The 15514-nt window shown below is 34.1% G+C and overlaps 2 protein-coding genes across 2 annotated transcripts; both read left to right on the top strand.

Moving 5' to 3' along the window:
- Positions 1 to 479: 479 nt before the first annotated feature.
- Positions 480 to 8531, top strand: LOC121235004 (gamma-glutamyl hydrolase 2-like). Its single transcript, XM_041131185.1, has 10 exons — positions 480 to 999; positions 1743 to 1829; positions 3764 to 3853; positions 4491 to 4585; positions 5978 to 6038; positions 6953 to 7042; positions 7146 to 7208; positions 7492 to 7580; positions 8100 to 8192; positions 8280 to 8531. Exons 1-10 carry the CDS (start codon positions 553 to 555, stop codon positions 8311 to 8313), a joined length of 1149 nt encoding a protein of 382 aa, XP_040987119.1. The 5' UTR covers positions 480 to 552; the 3' UTR covers positions 8314 to 8531.
- Positions 8532 to 11820: 3289 nt separating this feature from the next.
- LOC121235217 (probable polygalacturonase At3g15720) lies at positions 11821 to 14638 on the top strand. Its single transcript, XM_041131517.1, has 8 exons — positions 11821 to 11997; positions 12135 to 12272; positions 12542 to 12706; positions 13008 to 13215; positions 13366 to 13447; positions 13577 to 13685; positions 13808 to 13927; positions 14080 to 14638. The coding sequence occupies exons 1-8, from the start codon at positions 11851 to 11853 to the stop codon at positions 14305 to 14307; spliced, it is 1197 nt and encodes a 398-aa protein (XP_040987451.1). The 5' UTR covers positions 11821 to 11850; the 3' UTR covers positions 14308 to 14638.
- The last annotated feature ends 876 nt before the right edge of the window (positions 14639 to 15514 follow it).

The raw sequence follows: 15514 nt of genomic DNA, 5'->3' as shown, positions 1-15514 counted from the left end.
ATTTTTTTAAATAAAAAAATCAACGAATAAAAATTTTTTAAGAAAAGAACATCATTTATTTCATAAAATTTATTTTCATATTCAATTTACATAATTTCACTAAATAAATACTTTATATATTAGTATTGATACGCAAGCGATTTAGTACCCAAATTCGCTTACTTCTTTTTTTTCAGTTCTTATATGAATTCTGTATTTATCTTTCAGTAACGCTTGCGCATTCTCACTTCCAAACCTCATTACTTACGCCGAGCGATGGACACCTGTAGATTTCCGTGCCAAAATAATTCAGAAAACCTAGTCAGCAAGTCCCCACGCTCGGTGGTTGTGGGCCAATCCAGTAGCCCATTATCTGTAGATTTCCCCGCCATATGTTGTCCTTCGTTACCCATTACGTCATACGACGTAAAACCACCGACCAACCTTGGCCGACCCTCCCAACTCCTCTGTCCTCACGTGTCTATATCTATGCCCATTCCACGTCACTCTCCCTTCCTCTTTCCTCCATCTTTCCACCTCTTTTTACACGACTTTTTCGATCATTTCTAAACCATGCCAAACGACGCCGTCTCCCGCTCCTCTCCCTCCCACTCATCTTCCTCCTCCGCCTCCGACATGCCGAACGACGCTGTTTCTGCCCTCGCCTCCAACTCCTCCTCCTCTGCATCCCCCTCCCGCTACTCAGATATCTGGAACTATCTCTGGGTCCCTCTGTTCATTTCCTACACCAAGGAGCTCAGTCTTGCCAAGGCCGAGCCCACGATTCTTCTCCCGAATCAAATCATCCCTGAATCTCCCAGGTGTGTCGCCCCGAGCCCCAAGCTTAACTACCGGCCGGTGATCGGCATCCTCAGCCATCCAGGAGACGGCGCCTCCGGACGCCTCAGCAATGCGACCAACGCTTCCTACATAGCCGCTTCGTACGTGAAATTCGTTGAATCGGCTGGAGCTCGTGTCATTCCTCTTATCTATAACGAGCCTCCCGAGATTCTTTTCGAGGTAAAATATTTGTTTCTTTTTCCCCTCTCGGAATTTGGGATGTTTGGGTACGGTGAGAATTACGGCAACTTGCTAGGTTTTGCCTGGGGATTATTTCTTATAACTTGTTCTGACTTGTAAGCGAGTGCGGTCTAAAAATATATATAATATATATGAGAGCGAGCTTGGAGTTGGTGATTTTCTTTGTGTTCATGCTCCATACTTTCAGTAGAACTTGATTTTTTTGATAAGTAAACAAGTAACTTTCAGTAGAAATTGATTCTTACAGTATTCTTCTTCATAATTAAAACATCAAAAGAAAAAACATCAAAAGCTTACAATTCGGGACGAGAGCGATGACAACCGTGGTTGGAATTGGGCGTGTGACCGGTACTGTTCTCTCTAATATTCCTGAATCAAAGCCTCCACGTGCTCTATATCCTTTGCAAGTGCTCCTTTAATTGCAAAAATTAGTACGTAAGACCAAGATATAGTTGCTTCTCCTATTTGATGTAAATGCCACGAAGAATCCAATTACATTACATGTCCAGTTAATTCTGTGCATACTGGGGTTTGTTGCATGCTTCGTGAAAAGATTGACCGGGTTCGTCTGAATTACATAGGATAATTTGCTCTTACAGTATTGCTAACGTTGACTATCTCTGAGATTCATGACATGACCCAAAAATGACTTGTTTGGCACTTGAGTTATCTGTCCTCTCCAATCATGTGATGCCACACTAAATACATACAGTGCATTGCAGAAGCTAGATATGGTCAATGGAGTGCTCTTCACAGGAGGCTGGGCTAAAACTGGTTTGTACTATGAAGTTGTTGAGAGAATTTTTAAGGTAATTACTAATTTTCTCCAAATTTTCGAATGAATAATATACAGAGTGGTTTGTACTATCTAGTAGTGTCTGCACATCCAAAACTGGCATTGGTAGCTTTTAACAACCTGAAATGTGCTGGGTTCTAGTAGATGAAAAAAATAAAAATTACTTGTGTTGCATGATCAATGCTAGATGAAGAAAGCTCTTTATTTTCCATGTAAATTTGATTGAGTGCATTCGCTATAGTTTGGACCTTTCAACTCTCAAGCCTCATACAGTTCAGTTGTCTCCTCCGCTCCAATGTTCCTTCTGTCTCTCACTACTTTTATATGACTACTTACTTGAGAAGATCTTTGATACTACTGCTCGATTGCTTCAGCATCTCCTAATCACTCAAAGTAATCCCAAACCTAGGTTTTCTCCCCTAGATTTTGACTCGTTGGTTTCCGTTCTTGATTGGAATTGGAGGTATTTTTTGTTTTGTTTCTGGTTTCTGCTTTTAATCTTTGGTCTGGTTCAATTTATGTGTCTTTGTGCATTGCTTTGAATCTGTGGTGGAACTGTTGCAGATTGAAATGTGGATTTGAGGCAATATTGTAACATTTCTCCCTTTCTTTTGCCTCGGTTTGTTTGTAGGAAGTGACCAACCTGACCCTATTTTGAACTGATGAGAATGAAACTGACCTGCCAATTTTAGGGTTGGGGGGGGGGGGGGGGGGGTTAATGCTTCAGTTTGGCTTGTTGGGGATTCCACAGTCTAAGTTTGTTTGGGCAGGAATTTTTTCCCCATAACCAACCGACTAATTCATGCAGAAATCTGATCTGTTTCTATTTGATTTGTTCTGCTGTTATTGCTTTCAACAGGAGTTGTGAAAAAAAAACATTTATGTTGTCGTCATCAACTCTGTTTTTGAGTCGAGTGCATGATTGAGTTTCTGATATTCTTTAAAGGAGTCTGTAATTAATATGACTAATTGTCATGGGATTACTTTGTTCTCAGACACCCAATGCCAATAAAAAAAAGACTTGTCATGGGATTATTTGGAGTCAGATTCATATGGAAAAATAATGGAAACGAAAATAGAAGCGTTTTGTGACTTGTACGTCAACTTTACTTTTATCTAATGATAAAATCACTTCCCAAAGCAGGTGTCAATGATTCATCTGAAATGTCAGTAATTCTAAGAAAAAAAAAAGTATTGGAAGCAGAATATGCTAGAGGAGTATTGTATATATATGCTGCCAATCATTTACTTATAAAAAAAAAAATATATGCTGCCAACCACTACACAAGAAAGTCAAACTTTGGCTTTCTAAGTTTTGAAAGAAAATATCGAAAAGTTGTTTTAATTCCTCAATTTGGTCGATAAAGGAAATTGTCTTGGATTGCGCCTTTTCACTTTTTAATGAAGTTTTCTTAGTTATCAAAAAAATATTTGGTCAATAAGGAAGCACAAATAAAGCAATTTTTTCTCTATATCTTTTTTGTTTCCAGTGAGGTGCATAACTAGTAGGGGCACTATAACCACTAAAGGCCTTCTCAGCAGGATTTGGTTAATACAATAATGTCCCGAACAATGCACTTTGTTAGGTTTTCCAATTTCATCTCACGTCTTCTCCTTTTTCCATTCTTGAGCTGGTAACTGTGGTTGGTTCATTAGCCATTTAATCTGTATGTTGAAGCTCTCTCTCTTTTTTTTGGTAAGTAATGTATGTGAAAACTTAGATTTGCATTGCTTGAAGAATTATCCACCAGCAGAATATGCTTTTGCAATAAAGAGCATGCTAAGATTCCTCATTTATGTATGAATATATACATTCTAAACAATTTTTTTTATAAGTATCTATACATTCTAAACATATAAAAAAAAAAAAAAAAAAAGTATGTGCGACTTGTAATTGGTACTTATGGATTTCGCTTGCAATAACCTATCTATTATTGCTTGATGCAGAAAATTTTAAAGAAGAATGATGCTGGTGACCATTTTCCACTATATGCTATTTGCTTAGGTTTTGAGTTATTAACAATGATCATAAGCAAGGTAGTCTATCTTTCTCCTAATTTGTATATATTTTACAAAATGGTTTCTGGTTCTCAACTCATTGTCCCTTTGTTTCACATTTTTACCCCTTTAAAATACTTCCAAATTGAGTTTCAGTATCATAATAGTCAATATTGTTTCTTCCTGTAGCGTATTCAATTAAACTGTTGACAGGAGAAGAATATTGTTCTTATGGAATCCCTCTTTGTATTATCAAATGTTTAGCCTCACATGACTAGACTGAGTATACTCATGTTTCTTCCTATAGTAGATTCAATTAAACTGTTGATGGCAGGAGAATATTGTTCTTACGGAATACTTCTAGGTATTTTCAAATGTTTAGCTTTACATCAGTAGACTGAGTGATACTCATTATATTTCCTACTTTATGGCCTATATTGGTTTATAGGATTGGGACTGTTATCCTTTTTTTTGGTAATGAAAATCAAGAATTAATTATCTTTCATTGAATGCATAGATGATCATTGTTATGCATTTACAATGAAGATATAAAATGTTTTTAATTCCTTAACATTTTCTGATTTAATGTCGTGCGAAGCTGGTTGAATTTTAAATAATCCTTTTCAAAGGGCCTTTTTTTATAATTTAATGACAGACTTGTTTTTCTTGATAATAGGACCAGAATATTCTCGAATCATTTAATGCAACAGACCAGGCGTCTACCCTTCAGTTTATAGAAAACACACAAATTGAAGGAACTGTGTTTCAAAGGTATACAAGTTTTCAATTATATCTGCACATTGGTTTTGATGCAATTGAAATTGATAATGAACCTATTTTTTTGTCGTAGCCTCTCCAAAACAGGGACATGCTCTGTGTTATTGTTGTATATGATGATGGTGAATTGTTCTTAATTTACAACCAATCATTGAAAAAAGAAAAGTCGATGTTTGGAATACATCTTCTGTGGTTGTGAAGGGAAGAATTAAGCTTAAGCCTAATACTTGGTTTGTCTGAATATGGAAACCCATATTGGAACCTACTTTGTTTGTTCGAAGATGGAAGTCCATGCTGGAACATCTGTGTGTGCTTTACTGGCTGGGGAACTAGGGTGGGGGGATTCTTTGTTTGGTATCTTGTATGTTGATCCTTCTGGGGAATAGGAGAATAGAGTGTTCTGGAGATTGGCTGGTATTGGGAAACTTGATTTGTGATACTTAAATGACTTTGAGCAGGTAATCTGGGTTAGTTTTTGAAGAGTATTTGGTGTGCTAGGGTTCCTGGGAAAGTTTCATTTTTCAGTTGAGTAGTGCCCTTGGGAAAGATTCTCGGATGACTTTTGAAAGAAAAGACAACTGTAGATTGGTGATGCATGTGGAGACCTCAAACAGGCATTATGATGAGTGATCTTTTGACAGGATTAGATACAGTTAGTCTGATCATTCGTAGGCATCTTTTGAGTGGACTCCGATATTGTTATTTGAAGTAATTTTTAGATAGTCTTAAAGTACAGATATCATAATATTCTTGGCTCATTGTAAGATGTTATATCAATTTAAATTTGTGATTATATAAGAAATTTTAATGGAAAAATATTATTATAAGGTCTTACACAATACACAACACACCATCCAAATGACATAGTGTTAAGACGAGAAACTTCTCATAAAAAAGTTAAACCCATATCAACGTACTTCATACATTTAAATATATATCTCAACTTATTTATATTTAAATATGTTTTAATGAAATTTATAAAATATTACTATTTACCAATCAACTCAAATCATATGAAATTATCTAGCATCCAAAGACCGCGTAAATCTTAATCCATTAATTTCGTATTTTGCTTTATTACATTAAAAAATTATGAAAAAAGAAGAAGAAAAATGTAAAACAGTGAACTTTATATAATAATGTTAGGAAATGTATTTCATACACGTTGCATTCTTGTTTCTTTCGTTTTTTTTTTTCTTAAAATGTCTCAATTTGCGTGTAAACTTCACAGAAGTTTGATTTTGATGTGGAAGTTTCTGTAATGGTCTATCATCTTCACAAGCACTAATTGGTATCGTTTAAATTCTCGGTAATAACAAAGTTATCAAAACATAAAAAGTCTATTGTGATATAACATTGCAACTTGATGTGTACATTATTTTGCAGATTTCCTCCAGAATTGCTTAAAAAGTTGAGTACAGATTGTCTTGTCATGCAAAACCACCATGTAAGTTCTAATTCATAGATGGCTCAATAATATAATCACTTTATGCTGAATTCTATTGCTTCTTGTAATTTCCCCATGAGTGAATTGATCTATATCTTGTTTCATTAATATTTAAATTTCTTTTAGTAATTTTATATGTAAGCTTGACAAAGTCTGATATGATTTGGGAATCTGTAATAACGATCCTCTGATCCAGTCTTGAAAGTTGTGTTTGGACTTGGGGATTTTTTGAAGGGATTTGGTTTTTGACCATAAACCAAATATTTTTTAGTGAGGCACTACATATAAAATTCTGTCGGAGTGATGAAATACACATGAGGTGGAAGGCGTTCTTTTGACGTTGTTCCCCAAATGATTTATTTGGAGTACAACCTATTAAACAATAAAATGATTTAGTTGGAACCTATAAAAAATGATTTAGTTGGGAGTACAACCTTAAAAAAAAAAAAATGATTTAGTTGGAGTATAACCTTCCTCTTGTCTTTAAATTTCTGCTCTTCTCTGCTTGGAACCATTCAAACAATTTATATTGATCTGCTCAAGTCGTTTTTTCTCACACTTCAAATTCTAATGAAACCCTTGCCTGGTCCATTGTCCTTACCAAATGATACATTCTCTTCTGTAAACAAGTTGTGGAGGGTGAGGAGATGGGCTCAAACCTCTATACGTGTGAATGAGCTATGTTTTCAATCGAGGATTTTTTTCCTCTTTTTTTTTTTTCTTTGGGGGGGGGGGGGGGAGCGGTTTGTTTGTTCTTTTGTGTCTTTCATCTAATTTTGTTTCCTTTTGTCTATTATTACAGTTGTATGCTTTTGGATCCATTTTGGTTATATCTAGACTTGCCTGTGTTTTGAAAGCAATATGTATGTATATGTATATATATTCTAAATTGATCTGTTTTCTTAATGGGACAGTATGGAATTTCACCTGAAAGGTTTGAGGATAGCCAAAATCTATCCAGCTTTTTTAAAATCTTGACCACTAGTGCAGATGAAGATAATAAGGTACTAACTACAGCCATACCGTTTTTATATTTTACTGATTTGACTCTTCATATTATTATATCCCCTCGGAGTATTTTGAATTTAGTGGTGATGTTTATATCAGGTTTATGTCTCCACAGTACACGCACAAAGCTATCCTGTGACTGCCTTCCAATGGCATCCAGAGGTAATTCTTATATCGTGCTTCCAATAGTCTTGTTACATGTGATCATTCACTTAACTCCATGATTATGAAAATTTGATTGATGGAACTGGCTCCCTGTTGACGCTTTTCATTCATGAATTTTCTCAAATCTTCCATTATGAAAGATTTTTTGGATATCACTCATGCATCATTTTGGTAAGTAGAAAACATATAATTGGCATTTCACTAAGAAGCTTTAGGGCTTGACTAAATTGAGAACACATATGTTTCATACATAAGATGGCTGATTACATACACCGTGCAGAAAAATGCTTTTGAATGGGGCTTATCAATGATTCCGCACTCAGAGGAAGCAATTCAGGTGACGCAACATGTTGCAAACCATTTGGTCAGGTTAGGCCTTGAGACTTGATAGAGTGAAAAGTTCATCTAGTTCATTCTGCAGGTTTTGGCCGTGCTGACAACTTTTCCTCCTGACACATTCACCGTAATTTTAACGGTTTCCAAGTAGGGAAATCTAGTTGTTTTGGCTGTATGCATTGTATGCGGTTGTTTTGTAGAGTCTTTTACCCTGTTAAGCCCCAGACGCGCCCACATTACAATGATGGAGTAAGTTATTAGCTGTTCACCAATGGGATGTGGGTCCTAGAAAAATGCCCTGCTTGCCCTAGCTCTACACTTCTGCATGAATGTGGTGTTGCAGTTGTAATGGTTTCTCGAGTTACACTTCCTTTAAATGATATATATTGATACGACCACCATCTTGATTCACCGATTCCTTGATTATAACATTAACTCAGGGCCCCGCTTACAGTGCTAACAAATCATACTCTCCTAGGAAAAAAAAGGAACACACTCTTGTATTTCTTTACAAATGTTTGTTCTCAACTGAGCCTGTATTGTTTTCTGCAGTGAGGCAAGGAAGTCATTGAATCGGCCACCTGCTCGAAGCGTGCTCGACAATCTTATTTACAATTACAGTCCCACTTATTGTGGGAAGGCGGGGTAAGCCGAAGTTGCCTGTTGCACTGCATTATATTACTTGCATATCTATTTACTGATTGAATTTTGCATTTTGATGTCTGACTATAGGAAGGGATACGATGAAGTTTATATCTTTACCTAATTTCCAAACCAAATTCCGAAGGTCTTCTTCCTTCCGATATTTGCAGTGTACATGGTAATTCTTCCCGGTTTCTTTTTTTAGGAGTTGGAAATGTAAACATTCATCATCATCGTGTCTATAATACTGAAGACAAATTCTCCATGCTTAGCATCGTGTAAGCATACTCTGCTTTTCCATGTTGCAAGATCGATCATATATATGCATCGTGTTATCATCAAGACCTAACATTTGAGGATTTGTTCTCTTTTTTGTTTTTCCCTTATTCCTATTCTTTTTTCAAATGACAAAAAACTAGCTGGTTTGAAGAAAATTTTTTTTTTTTAAAACATTTTTTAAAATTCTTTAAATGTTTTTTAAAAATAAATAAAAATCATATATTCATCAAATAACACTTATACTTAACCATTAAGTAAAAAAAAAAAAAAAAGGGGTAAAAAAAAAAAGGGTGACTCCCCTTGGTGGGGAGTAGAGTTTTCCTTCGCTTTAATTACTTTACCATTAGAGAAAAAACACGACACTCGGATCTCAAATGTTGTCGGCAGACAGCATGGATTTTAACATTAAAATTGTGCAATATAGAAACATTTTAATCTCAATTCTTACTAATAAGCCTCACCTAAATAGCTTTACTATTCAATCACTCGTAAATATGTTGATTTATATAAGCTGGTTGGATAACACATAATTTAATTTAGAAGAAAAATTTTAAAATTTGAATTTTACAAATTAAATTTTACCATTTAAGTTATATAGATGATATTATATACATACCGGCTTGATAATATAAACACCTTTTTTTTTTTTTTTTTCCTTTTTCATTAATTAAGATTGTCGACATCCTTCGGTTATCCGGGTTCTGAACTAGGTGGGAAAAAATGTCCAGTTAAAAGTTTCTTTATTTGCAATGTAATTTGAGATCCAAAATTTTGAAGAGTTAAAATCTGGTCTGGTTTTGATGCAAAATCTAAATCTGAATTTTAATATTGTATGATCTATATATATATATATATATATATATATATATATATATATATAGGAGATTATTTAAATTTTAAAGACTCAAATCCAAATACTTTTTCTCCAAATCTCTCTATCCAAAATTAAAAATGCATAATTAATTAGTTTATTTCCTTGAAAATGGTACTGAAAATATATTAATTGTGCAGCTGAATATATAGAAATTAGAAGCAAATCTCCCTTCTGGCTATAATTAGAAAACTAATTAAGGGGGAGGGTACTTACTTTATAATTCTCATATCTTATTCATTGTGATTGAAGAATTACTCAATCATTATCAATGTACTATTTATAAGTTAAATCATAGAACTCGATCATGATGCATCCCCCATTAATATTACATACAACGATTAATATATATGGATTAACTCCTAATTTACCTTTTTTTATTCTTTTTTTAATCCTATCTTCTCTTGGACTCGTTATTATTAATTTTATAAATTAAAAACTAGCTATTTTTCGAAGTAATATGATCTCCTAAGATCTAGTAATTAGGGATCATTTGGATGAAATTAGAGGTTCGGATAAATTAATTTGTTGGATTACGAAAAAATCCCTAAACCGAAAAAGTAAGCGCGAATCAATCCTATAATTAAGCATTGAATTAATTCAAACCGGCCTAAACGAGGAATTCAAAGTTTATACAATTTCTTCGGCCCAAGAAATTGTGCCACATTTTTTATATTAAATTCATGAATTCCTCGATATATCTTTCTAGAGTATACAAGCATTGTGCACTCTTTTATAGAGTAAAATTCATTATTAAAAGATTAATTTTTTCATGTGAGCTCCATCTTTACTCACTTTTTTTTAAATGAGTGCACGACACTTTTATATTCCATGACTTGCAAATATAATTTCTCATATTTCTAATTTCGTTTTTTTTTAAATTCCTTATATTCCTTCATAAGCATCCTAATATTATATATTATATATAGAATTCTGCTACGTACATTCATTTTTACGTACTATTTACGTATTCTATTGATGTGATTAGTCAAAACAATTATTTTATATTAAAAAAAGTGATGCAGTCAATCACATTAGTGTAGTGCATGCGCAAAAGAGTAAGTAAAAGTAACTGCACATAGAATTTTTGTTATATATTTCACCACTTTTTGATGAGATGCATGTTTCTATGCCTTTTTTTTAATCTTCATACTTTTTTAAAAAAAATGTGTAGAAGTATAAAAAAAAGTAATTTATAAAGAAAAATACTATTTATACATAAGAAAAACTTACAAAAAATTTATTTCTCCACATCTCAGTTATTGATACTCTGTAAATTATGCAAATTTGAAAACAAAACTGATAAGATAAATCTTATAAGTAAAAATATAAATAAAAATTATAAGTACAAGTAACACTTCTCATTTATAAATATATTGTCTTTAAAAGTGCCTCAAAACCATATGATCTAGACTAGTGGTGCATGCAGACTGATCACATCATCCGCAAATCCCTCCTAATTTACTTTTCCCCTCCGGCCGGCTCCCAGTCTACCTTCTCTCACCTAATTTATTTGGCAACTATTATCAAAGGAATTCCGGCATTTTTCGCTCCAATTAGTTGAAAGTTTGCGAACGATATAATATATATATATATTTATTGACTCAAACATTCATATTATATATATATATATATAAAAGAAATGATATTTAGATAGAGTGTGTAACAGTGTACGACCCGCATATTTCCTTTAAAAAAAGCTTTGAAGTTTTTAATATTTTTTTATTTATCAAAATAAGGGGAAAATGTTATTCTATTTTTGTCGCTAGTATTAAAATTTGTACAAACACGTACGTTGATTTGAATTAAGTACGCATGCAACAATATTATTAATGTCTCCTCCATCTTATCAATAATATTTTCTTAACTGTTTGGACAGTAAGATGAGATGAAATAGTTTTATATGAAAATTGAATAAAATATTATTTTTTAATATTATTATTATTATTTTAGGATTTGAAAAAATTAAATTATTTATTATATTTTGTGTGAAAATTTGAAAAAATTGTAATCATGAGATGAGATGGATTGAGAGTATTTTTCAATCCAAACTAATCCTTCTGCGATTTTCCTTCAATACTCGTTTCAGATGGGAAAAAAAATTACATGCATGTGTTAAGCAATAATATGTTAAATATTATTATATATTACCGAATTAAAGATAGTAGTTTATATGTTGCAGCCTAAAAAATTAGCTATGTTTTCACATGCATGGTTAATTACCATGGTATCCGGAGAAATCATTGCAATAAAATAAGAGATGAACAGTACTGTCGTCACTAATTAGGAAAACAAATTGTCAATGTTTACCGAATTAATTAAGATAATTTTAGAAATTCATATGCCAAATGATCGTGATGTTTTGCTTGTACCAGTACTTGGAACTGCATGCATGCTATTGCTTGCCTCTATATAATATCCATCACTGCCCTCCCTTCTTTGCATCCATCACTGCCCAGCTCCCTTCTTTCCTACTTTTGAATTATCTGATCTCTGTCTCTGTGTTTAAGGATGCAAGGTCTAATATTCATTCTTCTTTCCTGCATCCTGATCTTGACTCCTTCATGTGCTAGGGTTCTTCTTTCTCCAGCTGCAGGAAATACTTTCAATGTGATTCATTATGGTGCTGTTGGAAATGGCCAAACTGACGATTCACAAGTAGGAAAATCTCGTTCAATATTTCTCTTTATTTTCTTTTTAATCAATTTCTCTAAACTAATGCGCTCGGCCTGTGATCCCATGATCAGAGTGATATTAATCTATGACTATTTTTTTTTTCTTAATTTATATGACAGAGTTTTCTAAAAGCATGGGAGGACGTGTGCGGAGCATCTGAAGGCACCCCAACCCTCGAAATACCAAACGGAATGACATTCATGCTGAGCGCTGTTGCTTTCAAAGGCCCCTGCAAAACCAACAGCGTCCATGTTCAGGTAATATTGTCTCTCTCTCTCTCACACATATATATAATATATGTGAAGAAATTCATGGGTGTAACTCATCTCATAAAATCAGTTCTATAAGAGAGGATTACTCATTTCTTATAAACATGCCTAAAACCTTATCCACACCTAATATGAGATTATTTCTCGACAGTACTATATATACATGCGTTTGCTGCATGTCATGTCTACTTTGGTGGTTTTATCATTAATGCTGTTATTATCATTATATATATTGATGAATGTCTGTACTCTTGCAGCTTCAAGGAACGATCGTTGCACCAAGCAGAGATGCATGGAATGGCAATGATAAGTGGATTCAATTCTCAGAAATAAATGGCCTAATAATTGATGGGGGTGGACTAATTGATGGTCGGGGTTCTTCTTGGTGGCAAGATTGCAACTCGAATTGCGAGCGGCCAACGGTAAGAATAATTTATATACATGTGCTTGCCATGTATATATATCAATGTATCTAATACTGATAAAACCCATTGTTCTGGATTGGGAAGATATTATTAAAAACTCATATTTTTTTCTTGCCCTTAGAAAATGTTGAATTTCTTTTTCTTCCAATACTTGGAATTAATTAAGGAGATCGGGGCCTGTGTTCAAATTTTGGTAAATAATCTTAGCCATTTATATGTTTCTCAATTTCTGCACGGCTAATCACACATATATATATATATATATATATATATATATATATATATATAAATGATGCAGGCTCTTCACATCAACGATTGTCATGGCTCCAGGCTAACTGGAATAAGGCATCTGAATAGCGCTAAAAACCATATAAGCATTGCTAGCTGCAGTGACTTCTATATATCTGATCTCGAAATCACTGCCCCTGGCGAAAGCCCAAACACTGATGGAATTGACATCTCTCGCTCTACCACCATTACTATTGAAAAATCCACAATAGGAACCGGTAAATATATATATGTATATATATATATATATATATATAAATACTTATAGATGATCGATCTGTAATACTTCAGTACTGCTTAATTATGTTGTGCTGCATGCTCTTATTGTCGTTTGATTTGCTTTTTTGTTTCAACTTGTACATGTATAGGTGATGACTGTATTGCTATTAACGGCGGCACGTCTAATATCAAAATCACCCAAGTTACTTGTGGTCCGGGCCACGGTATAAGGTTTGTCAACAATAGTTCATTATATATGTATACAACGTCGTACGTTTATATAGCATTACAATTAATATGTATGTATATATATATATCTGATATATATTTCTGTATATATATATATATATATTAATGCAGCATTGGAAGCCTTGGAGAAGATGGAAATTACGATACAGTAGAAGAAGTATACGTGCGAGGCTGTACTTTCAAGGGGTGTCAAAATGGTGCAAGAATCAAGACGTGGGATGTGAGGATCAAAATGGCCGGCTATATTAATTATTAATATATTAATTTTACACTATTTTGTTCCTTTTCCATTTTTTTTTTCTTTTAAAAAATTTAACGAGCAAGCTACTGATTTATTTCTAGGGTGGAGCTGGATATGCAAGGAAGATCACTTTCGAGGACATCACCCTTGAAGATAGCCAACACCCTATCATCATTGACCAGTTTTACACCAGTCATGATGGTACTCGAGGCCCCAGTAAGGTACTGAAAAATGTACATACACCAGTACTACTTGTTTCTGCTAGATCTGCATGCAATATTGTTCTTCAAAAGCAAGCTGCTTAATTATCTGAAACCATTCGAATGGATGTCTATGATCGATGATGATCTGTATGATCCATGCATGCATGTAGGGGTCGAGCGTAGCAGTGAGTGACGTGACTTACCGTGATGTGCGGGGGACTTCTGCAGATGATGAAGCCATAATTTTCAATTGCTCGGAGGAAAGCTGCAAAAACATTGTATTGGATCAAATAGACATAACTTCGTCTGTCCCAGGAAAGAATGCTCATGCTGTCTGCAAGAATGCCGAAGGGACAGCTACTTCTACTGTTCCATCTGTGCCTTGCCTTTCAAATTGAGTATCTTCATGGCCATTTCCGGACGTTGGTCTTTTTTAATGATCTTTCCAAGGCGTTAGGTTTGATAATCTAGATCTCAGGTATAGCCAGAAGTATATGCATGTACAAGCCAGCTTGCGAGTACGTAGTATATACAAATAAGGTTTTTACAAGAGTTTTGCATTCAGAAAAATATTGTAATGAGCTGTGAGGGATCGGTGGATGCATGGGCATTAAACTAGTACCCTAATATCATGTACTTCATGCACTTCTTCCATAGATTAGAATTTAGATCAAATAAAGATCTTCTCAAGTGGCTTTTTCGATTATTAAACTAGTACTGCCTATATATGTTGAGGTTCATTGTCTGTTTCAAGGAGGTGCTATATATATTCCATATGAAAGAGAAATACTCTAGTCACAAAGTAACTATATAAAAATAATTTCACAAATTGATGTGGCTTGGTGTGTGGTTTGTCAGATTGTAAAGTTACTTTTATTGTAAAACAAATCCGACGGATCATATGAAAACACGTCAGTTTGTGAGATTACTTTTGTGTAATCCTTTTGTGGCTGTAGCACTCATTTTCGATAAATACGTCTAGTTCGGCCCCACCCAGGCATATATTTAACTATATTGGCATGATATTTTAATTATTTAATCCTATATGGATGGATTTATTATATTATTTAATTATTCATGCCCAATCTAACGCATAACAAATATATATAATTAATCATGAAGGAACAAAGTTTAAAATTATAAATAACATTTCTTTCACAAGAGAAAAACGTCATGTGTATATATACATGAGGGAAAAACCTTGAAGCCGGTCAGGTATAACTTTCATTTTCACACCCACCAGTGAAAAATAAACACGTCAGTAGCTTATAGAGATTACAATAAGTACAGATCCAAGTAAACTCCTATCTCTTTTCCCTCTTTCCTCCTCTCTTTCCTCTTCTCCCCCCTCCCCCCCCCCAAAACCCTTCTTCTCCCCTGAAACCCTTTTCCTCTCCTCTTCGGTACATATGAGTATAATGCAACTCTGATATAGATGCAAGGCACCTGATATCATTTGCCTGAGCTAGTCTAAACCTTAATAATTCTTTCAAAAGCTCGTGTGGTGAAACAAAACAGAACGAGATGGACAAGCTGGAATAAAATCTTAAGACTCCTCTTCGGTACATATGAGTATAACGCAACTTTGATATAGATGCAAGGCAC

Source organism: Juglans microcarpa x Juglans regia, chromosome 6D (genome assembly GCF_004785595.1).
Source record: "Juglans microcarpa x Juglans regia isolate MS1-56 chromosome 6D, Jm3101_v1.0, whole genome shotgun sequence".
Lineage (NCBI taxonomy): Eukaryota > Viridiplantae > Streptophyta > Magnoliopsida > Fagales > Juglandaceae > Juglans > Juglans microcarpa x Juglans regia.
Note: the sequence above shows the minus strand (reverse complement) of the source record. Positions and strands in the feature narration are given on the sequence as shown.

Excerpts from the sequence above, each read along its gene's own strand:
- LOC121235004 (XM_041131185.1), top strand. The coding sequence starts at position 553 with ATGCCAAACGACGCCGTCTCCCGCTCCTCTCCCTCCCACTCATCTTCC. Across the intron at positions 4,586-5,977 it reads GAAGGAACTGTGTTTCAAAG|ATTTCCTCCAGAATTGCTTA; the intron begins GTATACAAGTTT and ends ATTATTTTGCAG. Across the intron at positions 8,193-8,279 it reads ACTTATTGTGGGAAGGCGGG|GAAGGGATACGATGAAGTTT; the intron begins GTAAGCCGAAGT and ends GTCTGACTATAG.
- LOC121235217 (XM_041131517.1), top strand. The coding sequence starts at position 11,851 with ATGCAAGGTCTAATATTCATTCTTCTTTCCTGCATCCTGATCTTGACT. Across the intron at positions 13,448-13,576 it reads GGTCCGGGCCACGGTATAAG|CATTGGAAGCCTTGGAGAAG; the intron begins GTTTGTCAACAA and ends ATATTAATGCAG. Across the intron at positions 13,928-14,079 it reads GTACTCGAGGCCCCAGTAAG|GGGTCGAGCGTAGCAGTGAG; the intron begins GTACTGAAAAAT and ends GCATGCATGTAG.